This window comes from Xyrauchen texanus, chromosome 42, assembly GCF_025860055.1.
Source record: "Xyrauchen texanus isolate HMW12.3.18 chromosome 42, RBS_HiC_50CHRs, whole genome shotgun sequence".
Classification (NCBI taxonomy): Eukaryota; Metazoa; Chordata; class Actinopteri; order Cypriniformes; family Catostomidae; genus Xyrauchen; species Xyrauchen texanus.
Genome location: NC_068317.1, coordinates 21,886,985 through 21,912,701, shown reverse-complemented (window position 1 = coordinate 21,912,701; position 25,717 = coordinate 21,886,985). Strand labels below are relative to the sequence as shown.

The 25,717-nt window shown below is 42.1% G+C and overlaps 1 protein-coding gene across 1 annotated transcript in view; it reads left to right on the top strand.

Moving 5' to 3' along the window:
- Positions 1–364: 364 nt before the first annotated feature.
- Positions 365–25,717, top strand: part of LOC127635124 (zinc finger homeobox protein 4-like) — an 82,988-nt gene continuing 57,635 nt past the window's right edge. The window contains exons 1-2 of the mRNA XM_052114921.1: positions 365–422; positions 16,452–19,051. Coding sequence (XP_051970881.1) covers positions 16,498–19,051 — 2,554 coding nt within the window. The 5' untranslated portion in view covers positions 365–422; positions 16,452–16,497. The remainder of the gene's footprint in view (positions 423–16,451; positions 19,052–25,717) is intronic.

The window sequence follows — 25,717 nt, the reverse complement described above, 5'->3', positions numbered from 1 at the left end:
TCTCATTCCCAGAGTGCATATCGAGAATAGACACACAAAGACATGCGCACTCAACTTAATCAGCCATTTTTTTAAACAGGGCTAAAACGATAATAATTAGCAGAATAAAGACATATCGGATTTTCATTTCCTTTCCTCCTTTCCCTTACCCCTCCACAACCGAAACTGCAAGGCAGTCGTCGACACATCTTTTACACAACCGGACCCAAAGGATCGACTCATACTCTTTCCCACTATAGCATTTACGTTTTTTCCAATAAAGTTGGCGGATTATTGTTATATATATATATATATATATTTATATATATATTTTTTATTTTCTTTTTTTTTTAAATCATATTTTCTTTCGCTATCATTGGATGTGATTTTCTTCAAAACGCAAATATCGAGAGAACAAGCGGAGGGACCTGCGGGGGAAGAAAGTAAGTTTTTTTCTTTAACAACTTTTATTGAGTAGTTGCTGTTAAATTTAGGTCGAGTATCGATTTTCGTTCGCGCGAGACCGGCCGAATCTGCGATATTCCACTCTCGGATTACGTCTTTATGTGATATCATTTCGTCAAATGTCAGCGTAAATATTTTTCTCTCAGTTTGAAAAACAGTCGTTTTGCTGGAGAGCCGCGAACTGTCAGGCGGTACACCGTAACAGGCGGTGTTATCACACCGTACCCCCTAAAGCCTCTTTCCTCCTCCTTTGGAAGTAAACCGTCCTATATGTGAAGTTCCGATGTATTTTACGGTGTTATTTTCCGATACCGACTAAACGTGGTCAGCTGTTGTGCACGCCTCAGGAGATGGATTCGCATTTTCACAGCAGTCGCTAAACAGCAGGGGTTTCTTACATTTGACCAAATAGTCTATTATATGACTAAAACAAGAAATAATAACCATTGCTCAGGTAATGTGTTCGATAAGGTAAACATCCCATATTAAGAAACGAGAAGGGTAGTCTACATTGTGTCCGCGACGTCGGCGACTAGACATCACCGATGTTTTAAGTAATTTATCATAAGACATAGCCTACACAAGAAGGTGTAGCCAGTTCATCTCGTTTAATCAGAAGATGCGTCCTGGTACATTTCACTGTTACCTGCGACGTGTAAAAGAGTTTCTCCACGCTGCGACTCGGATGATGGGAACGATAGGAGGGACTGAGCTCTAAAGGCAGCCGAGGGTCCCTTCTGCCATATCCCGGACTCCTTCATGTCTGTGGCAGACGTAGAAAAATGGAATGATAAGGACCGAGACGATTCGCGTTTTCATCAAAAACCCATTCCGCGTTTAAACTACTTGTCTTCTGTATGGCCCGTAAGTTGTCTTGTCTTCTCCCTTCATTCCCTTCATTTTTTTTTTTTCTGGGTGAATTGTGTCCGAGTTTATAGAAGGATACGGTGGGAAGTCTGTAGATTCTTAAAGTTCAGATTTTTCTTTTTTTGTTGTGAAACGTTAACATTGGCATTGAAGAGCGTGGCATGTGTGGTGCGCTTGGCTTTTGGGTTGATGGTGTGTGTGAGACAGACTCTTGGCTCCGATTGGAACGCGACAGTGACAAGGGCATCGATCGCTTCCATTGAGAGCACAGAAAAAAACGCAGGCAGTGGGGAGGCAGAGCACAGAGCCGCGGTGTGTATCGCTGTGTGTCTGCGCTCTCAGCTCTCTATTCCAACAAAATCGCCAGATTTTCACTGCCTGGATCACCGTATTTATAGGATTTAAAGTTATGTTGGGGCTAACTCTCTACTGTTGGCAGTATGCGTGCTTGTTTCTTAAATTGAGCGGCTTTTGATTATATTCTTCATTAGACAAAGTGGATTTGTTTGCTTTTTGTAGTAATGCGATCCTTTGTGGATACCTGGATTTGTGTGCGAATTGGATCGGGCTGTGCAGCTTTTCTCTCAATAAGGACGACAATTTTGTGCGTTATAGTTTTTTTATAATTTAGTTTTTATAAATGTAATAGGCTATTTTTCCACTGTATTATTATTACTATTATTATTATTATTATTATTATTATTATTATTATTATTATTATTATGTGTTTATATCGCATGTAAACAAAGGCACTGCTTTCTGTATTTAAATCATATTAAACTCCTATTTTTCTACTCAAATTATTTGTGTTTTTATTAGTGCATAAATGGTTGTGTGTTCCTTTTAGCAGTTGTGCTGTGCTATGTGGCAACAACAGTTAGCTGCAAGAATCATATTTTTAGAATTAATTATTATTTAAGGATCAGTTACAGGAAGTGTCTACTATCTACTGTCACAGAGGGAAACAGCAGACTAAGGATGATAAAATGTTGTCCAGTTAGTTAGTGTATGTAATTGTATTGTTAATTTAAATGCAGTTTAATTTTGTGTTTTTATGCAATGCATGTTTTATTAGCGTAAGTGTTAAGCGTTAGGTTCTGTTTTAATATAGGAGTGTTTTTCATTTGTTTTGCCTTTTTGAATCCACATAATTTCATAGAGTGTACAGATTGATTCTAGGCTACTCTGAATATTGTGAAGCCAACGAGAGAAGCCTTTAATAACTCTTGAGACTCAGACATGTTCTGCAGTAAGATTGGCTGAAGCTTCTCCTAGGGTCGACAATGTGTCATTTCCATGAAGCCAAATTGCCTACTGCCTATATGATATTATTGTGCAAATCAATATTTCAGGGATTAAATTTCCCTTCTTCATTTCTTTATGGTTTCTACCTCAATAAGTCTCAAGTCTAATAGAAGAGGCTGGATGACTTAAAATCTGCCTCTGCGGAGTGGCTAGCTACAAGCCTATCACAGCGTTTTGCTGTTCACTACAAAACTCCTATGGCAACGTGCAGGGGTTGACTGCCACTGCTTTGTGACATTAAGACACCCAATTTGGCTAAAAGGCTGTGAGATGACTGCATGTTCGGGTGAATGCTAATACGTGGTTATCCCAGTATTGATAGTTGTAAAAGAGAAGCCCTGTTCAAATACACACACACTCACATTGGCAAGCCGATGTTTGCATACACACACACACACACACACACACACACACACACACACACACACACACACACACACACACACACACACACACAGCTATCCTTATGAGGACTCTCCATAGACCTAATGTTTTTATAGTGTATGAACTATAGATTCTATCCCCTAAACCTAACCCTCTCAAAAAAAACATAGTTTAGTATGTTTTTTAGTAGCATTTGAATTATGGAGATACTAGAAAGGTCCTCATAAACCACTTTTATAGGATAATACCCTTGTCATTACCAGTTTGTAACCTAAAAAATATAATCGTAAACCACACACACACACACACAGACAATATATGCACATATTTTTAAGGTGTCAATCATTAAAAATAATCACTGCTGGAATCAGTTTCACCTCATAGATTGCAATAGAACATTTTATTCCTTAAAGGCCTTGTTCAGGGACAGACAATAAAATACAGTTTCTATTTTAGAATGTGGCGATATGAACTATGTAGAGCACCAAGAGCTTCAATTCATGAGAGCATGGCTTGTTATTACGTTGCAGTAATGGAAATTAATTGTTGGTCAGCAAAACTGAAAAGGAGCAGGGGAGATTTTTTTTCTTTAACCCTGATATTATCATAGTCCTCTGAGCTTTCTGCTGTCTATCATTAGGTTTTTTTTTTTTTTTATTTATCATGCACCATCTGGACTATTCTTCTCAGAGTGGCACGCATTTTATATGTGGTAGAATTTTTTTTTTCATTTGGTCTGATCTTTAAACCTTTGAACAGACCAATTTAATTTTGCCTGCACCGAAGAAAAAAATGTACATGGTGCATGACAAAGGCATTTTAAATCTGGCTGCGACTGTAAGATTTCATTTAAGATTCCCTGTCTATTACGATTTTAAAAGCTCAATGTCATTGGGGTGTTATATTATCAATCTTTTATTTGTACTTTTTAGCATTTTCTAACTAAATGTTTTAAGGTTTGTTGTACCCAGACTTTTGAATCTTTTGATCACAAAAAAAATCAACACTGCCAGATACTGTAGCTAGTTGCGAAACAGATTATTATGCTCTTATTTGCTGGTGCTTGTTGTGGTTTCCCAAACACATTAAGTGTTTAAAAACCTCCTGTGCATGTGTGTGTGATTGCATTCCTCATGAATGCCAAAGACGGCATTGAAAAAATTGTCACATTGTACTTAGAGGAACTGTAGGACTTTTGTTGTGGGCCCCATTGAATCTGGTTCGGAGGATGCAGTACTTGCCCTGGGCCGCAGAGCAGTGGGTGGAAAGCTGAGAAGTCAGGAGCTGGCTTAATGTATTAAGGGTGGCCTTTTTGTGTCAGCCCTGAGGCATTTCTGAGGCAGCAAGAGCCTCCCCTGCTTAGAGGCTTTCTGAAGGGTTAAACACTTGGATGGGGTTCAAGCTCCACCATGCCTAGGGAAAGTGCATTTGAATATGTACAAGTTTCATGTAATTACGACTTAATTTTATTAACATATGCAAATTGTTAATTCAAAGGTTTGTTCAACTTGTGGAGATCAGCTGAGCACAAACGACTCATTGTTTCTGGGACAAATAATGGATTTCGAGTTGGATGGTGGAAACGCATAACCAGCTATCTAATTTAAGTCGTACCATAGCAAAATTTAATTAGTAGCCATGGAGATGGGGTTAATTGTGCTGACTAATGGCCTTGACTACATTGGTGGCTCCCCAAAACAGAAAAAGCATGATGATTTACTTAATGCGTCTCACAATAACACTTGTAAAACATGTTTCCCTTATGTGGGAATTTGCATATGCAAATCTGGGGTCTTCCTGATCTCGTTCATCGTGTCATACTGTCAAACGTGCGGAAAGACGAGGAAAGGGAGAGCAAAGGCTGTTTCTGGTTTCACCACAGAATAGACAGTATTATTCAGGCCGACAACATTCTTTCATAATTTGTTTCTGATTAATAGACCAGACTGAGGCCTTTTCTGTTCAGGCTTTTAGCAATGAGAAGGTCAGATCATAAAGAGTTTCCACAGCAACTAAAGATCTATTCTTTTCCCTTTGGCTAATTAAATCACATTCTTAAACCCTCTCCACTTTTTTTGAAGGAAGCAGAAGAGGAAAAAAATACTGTTTCAGATAATCTCTAGTTTCCTTCAGCTATAGATGGGGAAAGCCTGGTGCAGTGCTAGTTCTCCTGCAGTAATCCTGTTTTTTGACAGAAATGTAAACTGATATAATTGCTTTTCAGGAAAGGGAATGCAGGGTTCGTACAAGTGTAAAAAGCATCGGAAAAGGATTAGCATTTTTTTTGCATAATGCACAGTGGCTTTGAATGGGACACTGAATGGTTGACTGAGTGACTTAGATGAAAGCTAGATGGAAACGGTACCTTCTCTCCCTTTATTTCTAGGCCCTGGTTGTCCCCAAAGATGTTTGACAAGGTACTGAGACAACAGCCCCTTGCTTCATATTCCAGAAGCCTCCCAAGATGCCTGCAGATTTTGTCATCATGTGAAGTAATATGTATGATAATGGCCTCTCTCTCAACTGGTAAATAGCAGCCCCTATGCTTTATTCAGCGGCTTTCAGGCACACTAAGAGAGTATTCTGCAAAGATGGGATATCTTTTTTTCTTTTGCTTTCTTTTTTCCCAGTGTTCTCAATTTAAACAGTAAAAGGTTTTGATTGGGATTGCTAGATATGTCTATACTTCTTTCTAGTTTTTTTTTTAGTGTCCTCAATTTAACAGGAAGGTTTTGATTGACAACACTAAGAATATATCTATATATATATATTCTTTATATATTTATAATATAATATATATAAGAAATATCACACAAGCAAGAGTGCGATATGATCCTACATCAGCACTGCTGGGATTCGGCCACAGGTAAATACAGGAGTGCTGATTTAGGGCTATATCGCACGATTGCGAGTGTGATATTGGTGATATACAACAGTTCCATGAAGAAGTACATTTTAAAAAATTAGGAAAAACTGAATACGGTCATAAAAAATGCATTTGTGCATGGAACTACTTTCTTACACCTCGGATCAGAATCTGCCATTGCTGTTTCAAAACAAATGATGTGTTCAAGCCTCTCAAAAACATCACTTTAGAACCACTAGTATCACGGCTTGGGCTGTTTCTAACATGTTATTGGAGACACAAGGATGTGTGTGTGTGTGTGTGTGTGTGTGTGTGTGTGTGTGTGTGTGTGTGTGTGTGTGTGAGAGAGAGATCGAGAGAGAGATAGTGTGAGAGAGAGAGCGAGAGAGAGAAAGAGATATGGAGTGTGTGTGATCACCTGTTGATGATGCTGTAGTCTGTTAGTCAGCTTTCTGAAGATAATGTCATTTTTTGGTAATTTTTATATATCTATCCTTTTGTTTTTTTCTAGCAAAACATTCAAATCTTGAACTTATTTGTGTGTTTGAAAAATGGAACACTAAATACAGCATTCATTTACTATCGATGAGATGTTTTAGAGGATGGTCTTACTCTTTTTAGTTTTTGTTTTGGGGTTAATGGTCCAATGTTACATGAGCACAACATGCTTTCAAGATCTCAGTGTAACTGACATCATAACACGAGCTGCCACAATAGTAATTTTCCAGTGTTTTCTTGCATTCTGCATGGCCTTGATCATCTTACAATGACCTTTTAGAGACTCTAACCCCATATCCTTTTATATGCAAATGTTAAAGGAAAAGGAATTTAATTTGGGATAAGTGCTCACAGGTTATCTTGAACAAAACAATTATTCTTCTTTTCTTTTCGCCCTGTTTTTCTAACAGTTCCAAGGGTGAAAAGGAAGTGGAGCTTTGAGTCAATTGTGAAAGGTGGCAGTGTCACTCTTTTTAACCTCGTCACTAAAGAAAAGGATACACCGTGGATGACAGTTTACGTTTGTTCATTTTAAACAGGGCTTGCAGTCAGACAAGTCATGCTTTAGCGTCTGATTGGATCAGGCGTGTACTGACAAGCTCAACCAGATTTTGATGTGGGTCCGGTTGCCAAGTGAAACTTGAATGAAGTGGATTGTCCCTTATACCCACTGTCCACCTCCACAGGCACTTCGAGATGTGCTCTCTTTACAACGCAGATTGGATGTAGTTAAAACATCTCTTCATTTGTAAGGAGGCAATGAGGTAATTTACACACGATTCCCTTGATCTGTGAGAACACATGACTGATGAGGACACGGACATTTCAAACAATTGTAAGGGTTGTTATGGGAAGGACTTGTTATTGTGAGGAAATGTAATTTTTGTCCTCATTGAGAATTTTCATTTTTGTGCGCAGTTATCTAAATGTTTTTGTTGCTCTTGGTCCTCTGCCATTCAGGATTATATTACTTTTACTGTCAGCTTGCGTCTCATCGGAGAAGGGGATTTTTCCCCTTCTTATTCTCAGGCCTTCTTTGGTTTTGTGACGCCTTCTCTACAGGATATTAAAAAGAGGGAAAAAAGAATATGGAAATCCAACTAAAGCAGCGCTTATGCATCTGTTAGAAAAAAAGCTGAGATTTATGGATCTCAACAGGATGGACTGCATGTGTTAAAACATCAGTTCTGTGTTGTGCACAAAATATAAGAGAATCTTTGAGATTTTTTAAGCAACAATTCAGGTTGGAAAAGACATCTTGTGTATGTAAACGCAGCTGTGTTTGTTTAATCTGGCAGAATTGTACACCCGCTCCTGGGTTGGCAAGTATGCTGGCCGGGTTTTGACGATCCAAGCAAAACGTGTGTTGTAGAGTTTCTGGGTACATGTTTAGTCACCATTGCAGAGGTCCCTGCTTAATTATGTTTTTCAGCCCTGTCTGTTTATTTGCAATGGACATGTAAAAATAAGTTCTTATCTGAAAGGATTTACTGGAGCCATGATGAAAAATATTTTCATTTACTTGTACACAATTGACATTAAGTCTGTCTCACATTTCAAATTAGCAAAATATTTTATTCTGGAATCATCAAGAAGCTGAAATGTTCCTACCATGATATAATCTAATGTGTGTCTCTATAGATCAGAGTATCTCTGTAAAGCAATCGAGTGGACATTAAAGGGTTACCTCCTCCTTGACAAAGGATCATGCCAAGATTTGAAAGGGAGGGTTATGTGAAGTGCCAGCTGTGAATTGATTTGTTTCATGGATGTAACAGTCCAAGTACAGTTATATGTTTTCTCTTATTAATAGCGAGCAAAGGTCGACCTCAATGATCACGTTCTAAAGCCATATAGATGCACTATTCAGACAGATGTACACTCAGAGAAATCATACACCAATCGTTGCCAATCTAAAGTAATCTAAACTGGATAACAAGCCCATTAGTCGTCAAGAGAGGGATGAGACCATAATTGAATATGTATGACCGCTATGGCTTTATGTAAACAGATAAATGAGAGCCAGCCCTCATGAATATTCATGCAGCTCATCTGGCCCTGAGATGAGGATATTAACATGGCTGTTCCACCTGTGTGTGTATTATATGTATGTGAAGTAAAGAGCAGTTTTCCAGACATGACACTGGCCCACTGTTTGTGTTAGTGCAGAGGCTGAGCAAAGCTGCAACAGTCCCCAGAGAAGTATTTGGTTAATACTAGACTTCTCATATCCTGTCTCACTCTGGTCTGGCATCTGCATTGGAATCATCTTTAATTATTTGCTTTAAAGGGGGTTAGAATTTCCATCAGTGCAGATGAGCGACTGGGACTGAAGGCTGGTTTTGTGTGGGTTCTCATTGTCCTGGTGTGGGTCATCTGCTCTTTAGTTTTAATGACGTGTAGAAGGAACAAGATTTAATGTGCGACCCGCGGAGCTTGCATCAAAAAATTATATCCAAGTCAGAACTATCACATTTGTCTTGTCCAATTTTTGTGGTATTTTTGGCTTTTGAAGAAACAAAAATGTTCTGCCTCACCTTTTCCTCTTTAGAAATGTATTTTAGTTTTACAGAGACAATAGACTGCCCAGCTTGCATTCCCTTAACAGTTTAAGTTATGGACGATTAAAGAAAGTATTGACAGTGTAATAAAAAAGATCTATGGAAACGGTATGAAAAAAACATGATGTAAAATTGGTGTCCTTTGGGATTTTTCATATAAAATGAAATCAGAAACCTTTGCAAAGATCAAGTAATGCATGCAAACGATGGAATGGAGAGCTGTTAAATCTGATGAAGAATGGAGGGAGACAGGCTTAAAGATTATTTGAAAAGAAAAGATTATTTTCCATTTAATGCCAGAGTCTGTGAGGTTTGTTGAAACAAATGTATATGCGCCATTTCATGTGCTTGCATCTGGACTTTGCATTTCAAAACACTCCCTTACCACAGGTTTATGCTTATTACTGCATGGCATTTGATAGCAAAACAAATCATTCATTCCCCTGACTATTACTATTCAGAGCTGTAGGTATAATGTGTTTTATTTGCTTTAATTAGTTGGCAGTTATGCTGATCTAGAGCTTGTTTTCTCTTTTATGTTGTCATTGACCTTAAAATACCCCCAGTGTTTGTTGAGGCCTTGGTGATCTGAAAATCATAACGTGTGTGTGGCCTTCCTTATGCAGCACACTGATAATGTTGCAGCTGAGCCAAACTGACCCCTATAGGCTTTCAAATGGCACAAGTGGCAATAATCACTGACTCTTTTAGTGTTTCTGTTCATTAGCACTTCTTACATATACTTTTCAGTCTCTTGTACTTTTCATCTAAGAAAAATGTTTTTTTTGGCTCTCTTACAGTATGCCATGCAATTAAATGAATATTTTTTTTAATGAGTTAAAAAAAGGATTAATCATTTTAGTATGTGTGTCATTTTGTCTGTTGATTGCAGGGAGTGCTGCCAGACTGCCAGATTCGTTGAAATTAACTTTGAAAATGTAATCGGTAGTTTGCGTGACATTCTGTTTATTTGATAAAGGCATATTGCAGCCCTAATTTCGACTCATTCTAATTACATCTGACAGTTGTTTGTTTGGAGTGAAATCCAATTAAAGTGTACACTTTTCAAGCGGAATACTCTGGTTCCTTTCTTAAAGAAATAATGACCCCATGATGGCACTGAAAACAAATGTTTTTTTTGTGGTCAAAGAGGGGTAAACTCGCAACAGCTGTCAGAACAGAGTTTGTTTTAAACGCTTGTTTAAATGCATGCAGGGATACCTGGCCTGTGATTATGTTTATAATACTAGATAATTACAGGACTGGGAAGCTGGATGCATCGTCTTTACTGAGCAGCTTGAACTTTAAACCTTTATTGTTTCTCAGGGAATATGACAGCACGTAAAGGTCAAAATCTGTGAATGAGAAATGGGCTCTTGTTGGAAATGGCGGCTGTTTACCACTCCTGGCCTACACTGTCGAGTGTCAAAACATTCATCAGCTTAAAGTTAGTTAAGAGAGGAAGACTATTGAAACATATCACCTGTCCAACAGGCTTAATGGGGTATATTTTTAGACAAGCATATTTAATTTCTGCATGTTTTTTCAGAGGTGAAATATGTCTTGCCATTGTTTTGTGTTTATGTGTTTATTTATTACTCTCACAATAGGGTATCTATAATGGTCCCCACTTATGTCTAGACTATAGAGGCTATGTACAGGCCTTAATTACAAACACAGCCAAAAATCAAAGCATGTGATTAGTTCATTTGAAGCATGAATATGTTAGTGCCACTCTTTAAACAACATCTCAAGGATTGTCTTGCACGGTTTTTAATTTCACTTTATATATTCTCTTTATTTGTTTATTTTGGATTGTATTGGAAGTTAGCAGTGCCGAACAGATGTGCGTAAAACTGTGATTTATGTAACTGGTAAGCACTTTCATATTGTATGTATTGTACTCCACAAGAACATGCTTGACCAGTAGATTAATATTTATTTAGCACAGGGAAATCAAGGGATTAGATAGTCATCATTTTATCTCTAATCCTGCTTTGCAAAAACTAGAGAAATAGGGTGATTACTGAACACTGACTGGCAAAGCTACAATTAGATTCTCTGCTTTCTTGTTAAGAATGAAACACACACACACACACACACACACACACACACACGCACACACAAAAGAAAAAGCTTGAACTTTTTTCCCCTCCTGTGAAAAAAAGCAGAAAGCAAACATATTCATCACTCGCGCTTGTGCGGACAGCAGAAAGATCACGAGATGAATTTATGTCAAGCCAGTGAATCAGAGAAAACAACTTTTTATTTTAGTCAGTGCCTCTTTTGAGAAATGTGATATAGCCTTTGTTTCTACAGATTTCTACAGAGTGTGTTTACTCATTTTTTTCTGTCAGCATCTGTGCATGTTTTCATTTGTTTGTGTGTCATTCGTATACTGTGTGAGTGTGGAAACAATACATCTGCTTTATTAATTAAGCCATAAGACTTGCCAGGAAAATTGGCAAAGTTAGGTATAGTATATACAGTTTGCAAGTTTAATGAACTTATTTGCATCTGGGTTATTTCTCTTTGCAAAATACAAACAACAAAGATGGCTGATGTGTCTCAGGTGGGAAGGCATGCGTTTTTTTAATTACACCCCTCTCTGTGACACTCTCAAACCCGATCTGAGTTAAAATGCAGTTAACTGGTGACGTTAACTTTGCAAAGCTGCCCATTGATAGCAGATCAGCAGCAAGGGAGAGTTGGAGTTAAAGGGATGATCTGCCATCACGTGGATATGGGCACCAGAGAGAAAAGATGTGAAACCAGATGTGGGGTGAAAAAAAGGCTAAAGAGGAAGACTAGTGGGGAACCTGCCAGCATACGCTCCCCTTCCCCCCCACCCCTTCTCTTTTTCACAGTTGAAAAAGAATGTTAATGATTTTTTTGGCCCCTCTGTCCCCCCTCCCTGCTCCTCCAGAGACACAGCCTCATTGTTTGTTGCGAGGACCTTTTCTTTCAAACTTAATTACCTTCTCCCCTTTTTGGTGACTTGGACTGAAAGTTTGCACTGTGTCAGGAGAGGTCGTCACACATTCTTTTTACGGTACTTTTCATTAATCCTGGGTGTGCAGGCATTTCTATCCGTGCTGGGAAGGTAGGGGAGGGCAATGGAAGAGCCTCCGCACGATCCGCAGGAAGCTTAAAGCTGGTTAATGCAGTATAATAGTCTGGACATAGACTGGCCTTTGTTTGTGCGGTTCATTTCGAATCAGGCGTAATTAACTCCAGAGGGTTTCCAGATTGCCAGCAAAGAGAAACTGCAGCCTTCTCTGCTTTGAATTGAAGAAAGACATTAGCTATGTAGATTATGTTTCCTTTTGATACTGGCCATTATGTTAAAAGTTTTCAAATGGGAGAGGGAGTTGTATAAACCCAGGCAAGACCAAGGCATAGCATACTCTTTTTTTTTTTTTCTTCTCCCCATGTAAAAGGTCTTAAGCAAAATCAAAGTAACTTCTCTCCAGGAATGTTTTGTTTAAAACTCATATCATATGAAAGATATTTAAAGATTTGTGAGTTTCACAGTTAAAAGTATTCTCTTTTCAAAATTATGAATTATTGTACTTTGAATTGTGTGATTCCAGGTAATTTGTTAACAAGATTCCACAGCTAAATAGATGTTGTTTTGCTGATGTGGATTTGCCACACCCGGCAGTAATGATATGGTGTGTATTGAAAATGAGGCCTTTAAATGTGGTTATGGCACAGGGGAGAACTCCTCTCCTGCCTCTACTGTTACACCTCTGGGCATTGACAGGGTCGGGAAAAGCCTTTGTTAAATAAGAATCATGCAAAACTACTTTTTTCTATTCTCTTTCTCCCTCTTCCTGCTTTTTGGACTTAAACAAGAAAGAATTAGGCCTCCCGATGTCCTCTGAGGCCAGAGAAGCTCTTGATGTTTGTATAATACCACTTTGATGGATTTTTCATCAGTACTTTCTGCATGGCAACAAATAAACAAGTATAATTAGACTTGTGAAGGCCCATTCATGGCTTTGTTAGGATTAGATATATGTGCAGTTTGCATGCTGTGACTCTCCTTTGTCTTTCCCTAACTCACTATGACATTTTGATCGAGGATTTTTTGTTGAGAAAAGCCCCGGCAGAGACTGGGGTGACCTTTCCTAAATCGAATTTAATTCAGAGATGTTGTACTTATTTTTCCTTTTATTTGTCCTGTCGTAGTCCAGTTACACTACAATAAACTACACACATTTGCTAAGGTTTAACATTTGTCTACATCCAAAAAAAAAAAAATAGAGAAAAATAAGAGAAAGCCTTAAATAGGAAAACTGTTTAGGGAAGAAAGAGTGAGTGAAATTATTTTTCCTAGGGGGTGTGTGGGTTGGATCTTAGGGGAGTTTCCTGGCTCTTTTTCCCAAGAACTCTACACTCTGGCAAATATAGCATTCCTACTCTATTATTCTTGTCTCTTGATCAAATCACATTCTTTTTAATCACTTCACAGGCAGCATCTTCACAGAGCACCAAGAGAAATGCAGAGACAGTCTTAATTAAAAAACAGAGATAGAAACACTGTTTGCCATCTTTTTTTTTTTTGAATGGGAACGGGAGCCATTTCCATGCAATGAGATCTGTCCTCATTGTTTTGAGAGAGCGCTCTACTGGTTACAAGAAAAATATCTTAGTATTTGTTTTCTTTTTCTGTTGGTTTTGCCTAGTAGACTGAATAGAAGGGAGAAAGTAAGACAAGAGAGAAACACTGTTTCACAGTTAAGTTACAACACGTTGGAGGAATCATAGAATAGTTTATAGATTTGGTGCACATTGCTCAAAAAAGTGTTAACAGGGGCAAAAAGCAGTTAAAAGAACATAGAGCCCCTATTTAAGGAAAGGTATGTACTTAAGACTAGCTTCTTTCTTCTAGGGTGGATAAAGAGCATGTTAACTAGTGAGATTGTCTTTTCAGCTGCTGCTTTGAAGAGATGCCTGCTTGTAATTCTTTTAAAAGATGGCCAATGATGTAAAACAGTCATTCTTATGGGTTCGTCAGACATTTTGAGTGCTTGAAGATGTCTTGATATGCACAGTGACTTGCTGTAGTAAACAGTGATTTTTCAAGAAGAAATTGTTGGTCACACTTAAGTTGCCAGGCTTCACTGCTGATTGTCAATGAAATGTCGTCTGATGTGGAATATCAATATGAAAGCTGGAGGTGCTCTCAATATCCCTGTATACTTGCCTCATATCAAAACAAGCATAGCCTTGAGTTGTTTAGCTCTTTTGTGGCTTGCTTTATAATTCATAGCTATGTAATGATTCACACGCATAGCCAAAAATGTTGAGACGTATGCATATACAGAGGAGGCATCTCACAGCACTTCAACTGTCAAGGAATACATAATTCATTTCAAACTGTGCTTTTTATATCTGGGCCCAGATTAAGAGATACTGTGTGTTACAGCAACAAATACACACACTAAAATTTTAAAGGACGTTTCTGCCATGTGAAAATATGAAGAAATAAAAAAGAGAATAAGGAAGCTGGCAGAATAATTACATCTTACATATTGTATTTGATACTTTTTAAAGGCTGAATCCTTACAGAAACAAATTACAGACGGCCGCTGACAAAGTAGACGGGTAGTGTGTGTGTTTGTGAAGGTTGCTAGTTTTATGATGTGCAGTGCATGTTTTGTTAACGTCGCTGGAATGTTGTGTGAGGCTCACACACTCATTCAGCTCCAACAGGCCCTGGAGGCACAGCTGCTGGATTTGTGATGTGCCTTGTGATCTTACACCAGGAGATGCAAAAATTATCACTGGAGAACATTGTAAGCACTCACTTCACTGCCAAATGTGTGTTTTTTGAGATGCAGATTCCTCTCGCCTTGCATAAATGACCCCCCTGTCCCAATTCTCCACTACACACACACACACACACACACACACACACACACACAAACTTTTTTCTTTTTTGTGTGTGTTTGTGTGAAGCTAATGGTAATAGGTGGTCATTTTGCACTAATTACCAAGGAAATTTGCTTTCTGAGCATTTAGGATTTCAGGTCTTTATTTTCACAGCAGTCCATTGTGCAAATAACCCCCAACCATTCATCACAAAATTGTATTTTCTGTTTATTAATTAGGTAGTGTATCCTGTATTTTGTAGTAGAAGTGACTTGTATTCTTATTCTATATACCTCTGTTTTCCCTAGCAGGCTTTCTGCTATGATTACACTTGATTTGAGTATAGAAAAAACAGAATTTATATCATTCACTTGTCTAATAACCAAAAGATCTCATCTGCAAATGCATTTAGCCAACAGTTCTTGTAAATGAATCCCCAAATCGTGTTGTATTGCAGCAAAAGATATCTCATGAATTGTTTTTTTGCACATATAGTAGCTAGGTGGGCAGTACATGGCTTTAAATGGTGTTTAATTTTGAATTATCTTTCACCCTTATTCACATTTGGAAGAAAATGTCCTTTTCAAATTGCATCATGTTCAATATCCTATTATCAGATTTCCTTTATTCTTGAGAATAATTAGAAAGTAAAGCATGGCGCAGGAGACAGTGCAACAGTTTTTAAATTCTGAACCTGTCTTGAGTGTATCTCATTTAAATTGAAAGCACAGCAGTTGTGAACCTGTCATTGTTGGCCTTTACCACAAATCTGGTACCTACCTGTTTTGCACACACTGCTATCACCCTGTAATGCTGGAAATTTGGAACATCTGTGTTTCTGGCTAGTTTCTTACCAGGCCTCACTCGCCGACACTATGCATGGGAGATGGATTCAACTCTGTTTTAACTTCCATTTCTATGTGTCGAGTCCCAGTCTTGGAATCTGCATTACCAGTCTGGGAAATAAATTGTCTCTGGTCCCATAATGGCAGAGAAAAAATATGATTGAAGGGTTTAGATCAGCAAGGTGTGCATAAGATTTGTGAAAGCCAGAAGAGACCCTGATTGAGGCAGGAATGGTTGGGAGATGGGCAGCTATCAATGAAAGATAACATTGTATTTAAAATTGTTAGATTTATGTGTTAGGAGTTTTTTGTGAGTTGCCAATGATAAAAAATGAAAAACAAAAAAGAGAGACAGAGAGAGAAAGACATTGCAAGATAGTTTTCATGGGATGGTTGTGCTTAATATTTATTTAAGTTTGGGGTGATTGTCAAGTGTGGGTTCGAATTTGGATGGCTACTTAATCAAGGTTTGTTGGATACCTGCTGGGAATCTTTCAGAGGGAATATTTAGAGTATGCTGATTTACTGAGAAACAGAAGAACCAAAGAGATACTGCCTCTTTCTGCCAAAGTGATCATGATTTGAAATTGGTAGGCTGTCCCTCTTGTCTTTACTTATTGTAATTATGTTGCAGTAATAAAGAGGCTCACAGACACTTTTGTGTGGGGATTGATTTTGACTGCATTGGCTGTTCTGGTTGTTAAATGCTTATATTAAAAGTGTCTATTTTATTGTATTTCCTAAATTTGTTTTCTAAGAAACATGTATTTAATTATTTTTTTTTTACATTTATTTATGCAGGTCCTTAACAGGCTGGATGAAATGAGATCCCCATGTAGCGATTACCATGGAAACTCGTGACTCCCCTTCTCTCTCAAGGCAGGAAAATGGGCAGCAGATTTCAAAGCTACGTCAGACGACACATCTTGATAATGAGGTGCCAGAGAAAGTCCCTGGGATGGAGCCTGACAAGGAAAACTACCCTATGGACGACAACCTGAGGACGGAGGAGAGCCGGAGAGAGATTGCATTGGGACTGAACACAGAGAATGCAGTAGGCGCTGCCACTAACGAAATTCCCTGCAACGAATGTGCCACTTCTTTCTCGAGTTTACAAAAATACATGGAACACCACTGCCCAAACGCTCGCCTTCCTCTTCTGAAGGATGAAAATGAGAGTGAGGTCAGTGACCTCGAGGACAGTGATGTCGAGAACCTGACAGGAGACATAGTTTACCAGCCCGATGGCTCAGCTTTTATTCTTGAGGACTCCAAAGAAGGTGGCCAGAACGCCCAGTCGGGGGTCAAAAGCCTCTTTTCCCCAGCACTGTTTTCAAACTACCAAACTGATGCTGGGGACAATACTGAGCAGTCTGCCACAGCCCCCATGTCCTTTTATCCACAATTGATCAATACCTTTCACATTGCTTCATCCCTCGGGAAACCGTTTATCGCCAATCAGTCTTTCCCAAATACCTCAGCATTAGCAGGAGATGGTCCTGTGTTGCACAGTTTCCGTGTCTACGATCTCCGACACAAGAGTGAAAAAGACTATCTTACAATTGACGGCTCAGCCAAAAACTCCTGTGTGTCCAAAGATGTTCCAAACAATGTGGACTTGTCTAAATTTGATGGGTGCATTAGTGATGGGAAAAGAAAACCTATTCTGATGTGTTTCTTGTGCAAATTGTCTTTTGGTTATAGTAGGTCATTTATAACCCATGCTGTGCATGATCATCGAATGACCCTCAATGAGCAGGAGCAGAAGCTCCTTAGTAATAAATATGTCTCTGCCATCATACAGGGGATTGGTAAAGACAAAGAACCTCTTATAAGCTTTCTGGAACCAAAAAAAAACAATTCTGTGTTACCCCACTTTTCTACTGCAAACTTCATGGGCTCTGATCCAGGCATTTGCAGCCTGTGGAATACCTTTCACATGGACAATGGTGATTCCCTGCAGGCTGGTTTTGCCTTCCTGAAAGGAAGTGCCAGTTTGGCATCTTCTGCAGACCAGTCGCCCAGGAGTGCCCAGATGCCAAAGGCTGAATTGAACCTTGGGGGCGTGGTCACCTCTGCACTTAAGTCCCCCGTTAGTTCAGCGTCTCTCCAGCACTCTTCGCTCGGGGCTGGGTGCAGGGATCAGGAAAGGAACTGTGATCGGCAGAAGGACATTAGCACTTTGCATGCGAATGGCGAGCTCCCCATCAAAAGTGAGCCCAGAGATGTCGCTGATGCTGAGGAGGATGATGACATGTATTCAAATGAGCTTGATGATGATGGTGTTGGTGAACTAGGGGATAGTATCAGTAGCAAAGATTTCTCTCTCTTAAACCAAAGCATTTCTCCTTTATCGTCCAGTGTGGTAAAATTTACTGAAAGGGGCACTACTTCCTCTGTGACTGTTGCCAATGACCTAGAGAAGACAAAGCAAGCCGCTGCCATTTTGGACTACAGCAATGATTCTACTAGTGGAGCCAGCAAAGATGGGTGTGACTCCAATGGTGGCAGAGATGGCACACCGCCATCTCTTCCTCTTGACCTAATGCGACGAGATGATGAGAGCCCAGGCCCACTGCACCAGCATGCTGCCACGCCCAGCACCCCTGGCACTCCCGGCCCAGGAGAGGGCTCTCCTGGAAGCGGGATTGAATGCCCCAAATGTGATACTGTCTTAGGTTCCTCTCGTTCACTCGGTGGCCATATGACCATGGTGCACTCACGGAACTCCTGCAAGACGCTAAAATGCCCTAAATGCAATTGGCACTACAAGTACCAGCAGACCCTGGATGCCCACATGAAGGAGAAGCACCCAGAGTCTGAAGGCTCCTGTGTTTATTGTCGCACGGGTCAGCCTCACCCTCGACTAGCTCGAGGCGAGAGCTACACCTGTGGCTACAAACCTTTCCGCTGTGAGGTGTGCAACTACTCTACAACTACCAAAGGCAACCTTAGCATACACATGCAGTCAGACAAGCACCTCAACAATGTGCAGACACTGCAGAATGGAGGAACGGAAGCCATCTACAACCACGCCGCTCCTGTCTCGAACACCAGCCTGAGTGGATGTGGCACACCCTCGCCCTCTAAGCCAAAACAGAAGCCCACGTGGCGATGCGAGGTCTGCGACTACGAGACCAACGTAGCACGCAACTTGCGCATTCACATGACAAGCGAGAAGCACATGCACAACATGATGCTTCTACAGCAGAACATGAAGCAGATCCAGCACAACCTACACCTGGGCTTGGCACCAGCTGAGGCAGAGCTCTACCAGTACTACCTAGCCCAGAATATTGGCCTCAGTGGGATGACACTAGAGAACCATTCAGACCCACAGTTGATGATCAACCCATTCCAGCTTGACTCTAGCACTGCCGCAGCTCTGGCTCCTGGTCACGGTGAGTAGTTTGCTCTTGGACATGCTTATCACTCACTTTCTTTTGTTCTCTCTCTCTCTCACTGGCTCTCGTCTTTTCACTCCTACCATTATTATATCCTGTTCTCAACCAGTTGTATGATTATTTTTTAAATATTATGAGCTGCCGAGTTAGAATTATTCTTAATATCTCTTTCCTAATTTTAAAGTCAGCTTATTACTCTGCTCTATCCAGAAAAAAAATATAATCTAAACATGGCCTATAAAGAGCAGATTGCCCATAGATTCTGTGTTATAACAATGCCCCAACACACAACACTTGCAGCAGAAACTTTACTCTCACTATGTTGGCTCAGACCAAATACATCCTTCCTGTTCCCTTTACAAAAAGCTTCACTATGATGTTGCCCTGCTAAGCGCTACGGGGAACAGCTTTAGCTGTGAGCCGAGCTGAATAATGTGTGGAACACGGCAATGAACATTGACCGGAATTTATAGCCTCGGCTGATGTAATCATTAGATGCACCTGAGGCCAGGCTATAAATGGATACGTCACCAGGTGTCGTCAGAAACTCTTTTTTCAGAGCGATTCTGTTTCTGTGTGTTTCACAAACCCTGTCAAAACCTTTTGGCGGGTGCGAGCACTGCGATTTGCTTTAACAGGCAGAGTGCGTCGTGCTCGCCTCGCTGGCTTCCGGGAGTCAGCACTCACGAAAAAATTTAAAAAAAATAAAAATCGTTTGTGGGGCTCTTGCATGGATGTGGCTGAGGAGCAAGAGACGGGTTGATCCCTTTCTCTCACTCTCTCCCTAAACCCAGCTGGTCCTTCACACATGATCTCGACGCTTCTTCGGGTCATGAGGTGGATCGCGATTCTCTTCCCGCGTCCTAGCTTTCCGTCCGCGATAAAAAAAATCTACGGAGGAAATTGCTCGATGTTGTTACTCGTGCGGTTGCCAGATTGGACTGGCCACGCGAAAAAGAGACCCCCAAACACTCCAAACGCTTCAAATTAGGGGATATATTTTATCTTCCAGTCTAAGAAAGGGAACGCCTCATGGGTCCCTTCCCTTCTTTGATAACCTCCATGAAGAGCTTTTTTGCTCATGGAGAACCCCAAAAAAAAAAATAAAAAAAAATAAATAAAAATAAATAAATATATATATATATATATATATATATATATATATATATATATATATATTTCCTTCCCGTGTTCAGCATACCCTTGGCGTCATTATATTCGACTATCAGTGGGTGCTGAGGCACGGCGATATTCAGTGATGCCGCCGGTCGAAGAGACGCTGCGGGCTATTTCTCGCCGGGCTCGGCATCGTCACTTAAAGCCCTCTCTCCCCTCAAAGCCTTGTAGGACAACCTCCACTTTAGTGGGAATGGCTTATCAAGCAGCAGGTCAGGCTGGTGCTGCTCTGCACACTATGCTGTTTTACAGGCGTACCAGGCTGACCCCCTGGACGACCTGAGTGTGGGTTCTGCGCTTGACGAGCAAGCCGCAGACCCGCCTCGGTCCTGACTGAAGGGAGGCTCAAAAACAAAGTGTGGCGAGTCTTGATCCTCCTCCCAGGGATTGGGGACAGTCTCGCCGCCCACGCCAGCCCCGAAGCAAGACCCAAGAGAAAACCCTGACGGTCTTGCACCTAGATTAGGGGGTAGCTCCCCTCGGAACGGGGCGCGTGTTTCACTTCACCCCTCCCGGTACCCCCTCGAAGCCCTCCATTCCCGCCACCTCTTGGTGTTTCGGGTTGCAGACCCTCGACGTCATTATATTCGACTATCGTGGGTGCTGAGGCACGGCGGTATTCAGTGATGCCGCCGGTCGAAGAGACGCTTGAGGGCTATCTCTCGCCGGGCTCGGCATCGTCACTTAAGAAGCCCTCTCTCCCCTCAAAGCCTTGTAGGACAACCTCCACTTTAGTGGGAAGGGCTTATCAAGCAGCAGGTCAGGCTGGTGCTGCTCTGCACACTATGCTGTTTTACAGGCGTACCAGGCTGACCCCCTGGATGACCTGAGTGTGGGTTCTGCGCTTGACGAGCAAGCCGCAGACCCGCCTCGGTCCTGACTGAAGGGAGGCTCAAAAACAAAGCGTGGCGAGTCGTGCTCCTCCTCCCAGGGATTGGGGACAGTCTCGCCGCCCTCGCCAGCCCCGAAGCAAGTCCCAAGAGAAAACCCTGACGGTCTTGCACCTAGATTAGGGGGTAGCTCCCCTCGGGACGGGGCGCGTGTTTCACTTCACCCCTCCCGGTACCCCCTCGAAGCCCTCCATTCCTGCCACCTCTTGGTGTTTTCGGGTTGCAGAGGCTTCCATCAAAATTGGGTGTTTTCGCTGTTCCTGCATCTTATTCAGGACGCGAAACACCCGACAACCCCTCAACAGGAAGTGTTAAAATATAATACCCATCTCAGAGATCCTGGCAGCGTGGAAACTCCTGCCGGATATATTCTTTTCTGTGGGTCTTATAAGGGCGTCAGGATTTAATTCACTCGCCGCTTTTCCGTGTTTCAACGGCGTGTTCTCACTACCGTAAACCGGATTTATTTTTTATAAAAACAAAAACTCATTCTCCTGGTTAAAGGGGCCATGGTATGTTTTCCCCTTCCAGAGAGAGAGAGTTAGGTTATTACACTAAATACTTCCCGTTACCCAAGGAGGGTGAGGGGTGGCGTCTGGCTTAGATCTTAAAGCTTGAACTACCCGTGGGTGTTCAAGTCCAAGATGATGCCTGTCAAGACGGTCGTGTCTCAAGCCCTACAACTCGTTTGGCTGGTCATCATCGATCTTATGACGCACTTCTATACTTCATTTAGAAGTTCTGCCACAACATGGAAAGTTCCTGAGGTTCACTTCCGGGGGCGAAGTCTTCCAGGGTCAGGTTCTTTCACTCAGCCTAGCCCTTTTACCTGCACATTCACAATGCATGATGTAGCGCTGGCTCCTTGCGACTCCGGGGCATCTGCATTCTGAATTATGTAGACGACTGGCTGATCCTAGCGCAGTTCCAGGAACTGGCAGTTCAGCACAGGGACATCATCTTAGCTCATCTGTTTCTCTGGGGTTGAGGCTTTACGCCAAGAAAAGCGTCCTCTCTCCCACTCAGAACACTGTCTATTTTTGGGCATCGTATGGAGTTCAATCTCAATGCGGGCACAACTGTCTCCCGCTAGGATTGAGTCCATTTAGATCACCCTGAGCAAAGTCAGGCTAGGTCAAGGTTGCACTGTTATCAGTATCAATGATTTCCAGGTCTCAGGGCGAATGCGTCCACAGTGATCCCTCTGGACCTTCTGCTCATGAGACCGTTTTTGTTGTGGCCAAAAGCCAGGGGATTCTTCCAAGGGCCAAAACCCCTAGGCTAAATAGGGTTACGCGCCTCAGGCTTCGTTCCCTTTCTATGTGGTTCAGACCCCGGTTATCTGCCTTGGGTCCCACTCTAGGTGCATCTTGTTGTCGCAGGCTGCTAACGACAGACGCCTCCCTGATGGGCGGGGTAGCGGCCTTAAGTGGTCGTCCAGCTTAAGGGGATAGGAGGGTCGTCAGCTCGGTTGTCACAGTCACTGTCTCGGGTTGATGGCTGTATTTCTGGCCCTGAAATACCTCCTCCTGAGGCTGCCATGTCTTGGTGCGGGTGGACAATGCAGCGGTAGCCTCTTACATAAATCATCAAGGAGACCCACGTTCTTGTCAGCTGTATTTCTGACATGCTGGGTTCTCCTTAGGGCCCAGGGCAAGCTCTTGTCACTCAGGTCAGTTATATGCATCGATGCCCGTATATGGGAGCAGATTTACGGTCCAGACAGAAAATGCCAATGGGGGAGTTAAGAACTCCACCCTAAGGTGGTAGTTGCCCAGAGTTCGCCAGCAAGGGTTTTTGCCTCTTACTGATAGCACCGCGCTGGCCGAACAGGGCTTGGTTCTCGGAGCTAATCTCTTCCCTCGACGGCTCGCCTTTGGCGATGCCGAACAGGAAGGATCTTCTGTCTCAGGCACAGGGCAATATTTCATCCCTGCCCCAAATTGTGGAATCTTACATGTTTGGCCATTAAGGGTACCAACTGAGGGACACAGGGCTCTCTCCTGAGGTTATCGAGACCTTTTTAAATGCCAGGCTTTTTCCACTTGGAACAAGTTTGGGTGAGATCTTAGGGCAGAAGAGGACCTCTTCGCCTCTATGAATAGCGCAATGTCTCCTCTACTTCTCCCTGAAATCACCCAGCCCCCTTGGGTCTGGACGTTAAGACACATACATGACCCAGAATGCGTCTGTATGCGTTTCTTTCCCCGGTTTCTCTGCTCCCGGGAGTCTTGGCAATGTTCACCAGCAAGGGTCTTGCCTCCTATTAATGGCGCTGCGCTGGCTGAACAGGATATGGTTCTAATAGTTAATATCTCTCCTCGACGGCTCGCCTTGGGCGATTCCAAACAGGTAGGACCTTCTTTCTCAGGCACAGGGGACATATTCATCCCCGGCCTGAATTGTGAAACCTTTCATGCTTGGCCCCTGTAGGGTACCAACTGAGGTTCACAGGGCTTTCTCCTGAAGTTATCGAGACCATTGCAAGTGCTAGGGCTCCCTCCCTTGGAACTGATCTGGGTAGATTTTACAGGGCAGAAGAGGACCTCTTCGCCTCTGTTGATAGCGCAATGTCTCCTCTACTTCTCCCCGAGTCACCCAGTCCCCCCCCTCGGGGGTGCTGGCGGTTTGCCACGCCTTGGTGGGCGGGGTGCCCTCTAAGAGGCATCCTTACTAGGACCTCTTCATAGGGTAAGACCCCCCTTTTTAAAACCTCTAGAGTCAGCGTTTGGTAGACTTCTGACTCTCAAGATGGTTTTTCTTATGGCAATTACGTCTCTGAGTAGACTTGGGTACCTACAGGCTCTGTCTCTCTTGCCGGCCTGTTTTGAGTTGCCCCAGGTAGGACCAAAAGCATTCTTTGCACCCTTACCCTGACTACCTGCCCAAGGTGCCTTTCGCGACCCTTGGCCGGTTATTCTCTAAGCCTTCTGCTCCCTGCCGTTTGTAACGCCGGAGCAGCTAAGACTTCTCAGACTTTGTCCAGTCTGTACCCGTCAGACTTATGTCCACCGCATTTGCTAGTGGCATAAAATCAGGGCAGCAATTCTTCATTTGGAAGCCGTGACTGGGTGGCGGTCACGTCCTGACAGACTATGTCACTTTGGGTGAGGGACATTACTGCCCGGGCCTACGGTAGCGATCAAGCTTCGCCAGTAGGTTTTAGGGCGAACTCTACCAGAGGGCTCTCCTCCTCTAAAGCCTTGGCTAGAGGTCCCCCTCTGCAGCAAGTTTGTGGTGCAGCAGGTTGGTCCTCTCCGCTCACATTCATCAGTTTTTATGACAAGTTTGTGTTGTGATAGGGTTCTCTTTGCACACATTCATCGAACTTTATGGGTTAGATGCTTTGCTACCCCGGGCTCTTATGCCCTTGAGTTGACATCTCAGCTCATGCCTGAACAAGTTTGTGATGTGGCAGGCTGGTCCTCTCCGCTCACATTCATCAGTTTTTATGACAAGTTTGTGTTGCGATAGGGTTCTCTTCGCACAAATTCATCGAACTTTATGGGTTAGATGCTTTGCTACTCCGGGCTCTTATGTCCTTGAGTCGACATCTGAAGCTCATGTCTGAGACCTCTCGCGTTTTTGTGAGTACACTGCACAACCGTAGGGGTCCGGACAGCCCCAAGTGCGGCGGCGTGGGTATTGCGTTCCCCGTAGCGCTTAGCAGCGCAACATCGTAGTAAAGCTTTTTGTAAAGGGAACGTCTCGGGTTACATGTGTAACCCTTGTTCCCTGAAAAAAGCGGAACGAGATGTTGCGCTGCTTTGCCGCACTGGGACGTCCCAGGACTGCTCTTCAAAAAGAAGTATCTGACGACACCTGGTGACGTATCCATTAATAGCCTGGCCTCAGGTGCATCTAATGATTACATCAGCCGAGGCTATAAATTCCAGTCAATGTTCATTGACGTGTTCCACACATTATTCAGCTCGGCTCACGGCTAAAGCTGTTCCCCGTAGCGCTTAGCAGCGCAACATCTCGTTCCGCTTTTTTCAGGGAACAAGGGTTACGCATGTAACCCGAGACGTTTCTGAAAACTGATACCCTTTTGCATTCCACCCATGGATATTTATCTCCATACTAAGTATAGGCTGACACATATACATTGGCATGTCAAGAAATATTGTTTCCAGATATAACATAGCCTTTTATCCTACAGGCAACTTAACTCAGAAATGTTGTGTCTAACAAAATACCGTATTTGTACCTTGTCTTGATCTTGTGTAATTATTAAATTAAAGGCTTTTTACCAGTGGGTTGATGGTATGGAAAATAATCTATCTCACTTGTAAAAGTACAAAGATCAAAGCACTAAATAACAATTAGATGATCTGTTTTTTTTTTTTACAATTGAAGCAGGATCTTTTTATTTCACATCTTGAAAGAAAGAACAAAACAGTGTGCCTGAGTACAAACTCTGGAATGCCTGGTAGGAGTAATTAAAGCTATCTGATGAGGGAGTTTAAAACTTGAAAGGGGTGATTGTAATTGATCCTGATTCAATCCTATTATAGCTTTTTATAGTTAAGGTTTATTAAAAGCCATACTCCTTACTGGGGCTTTATTTTATCAAATCCTTTTGTAAGGGTGCCCT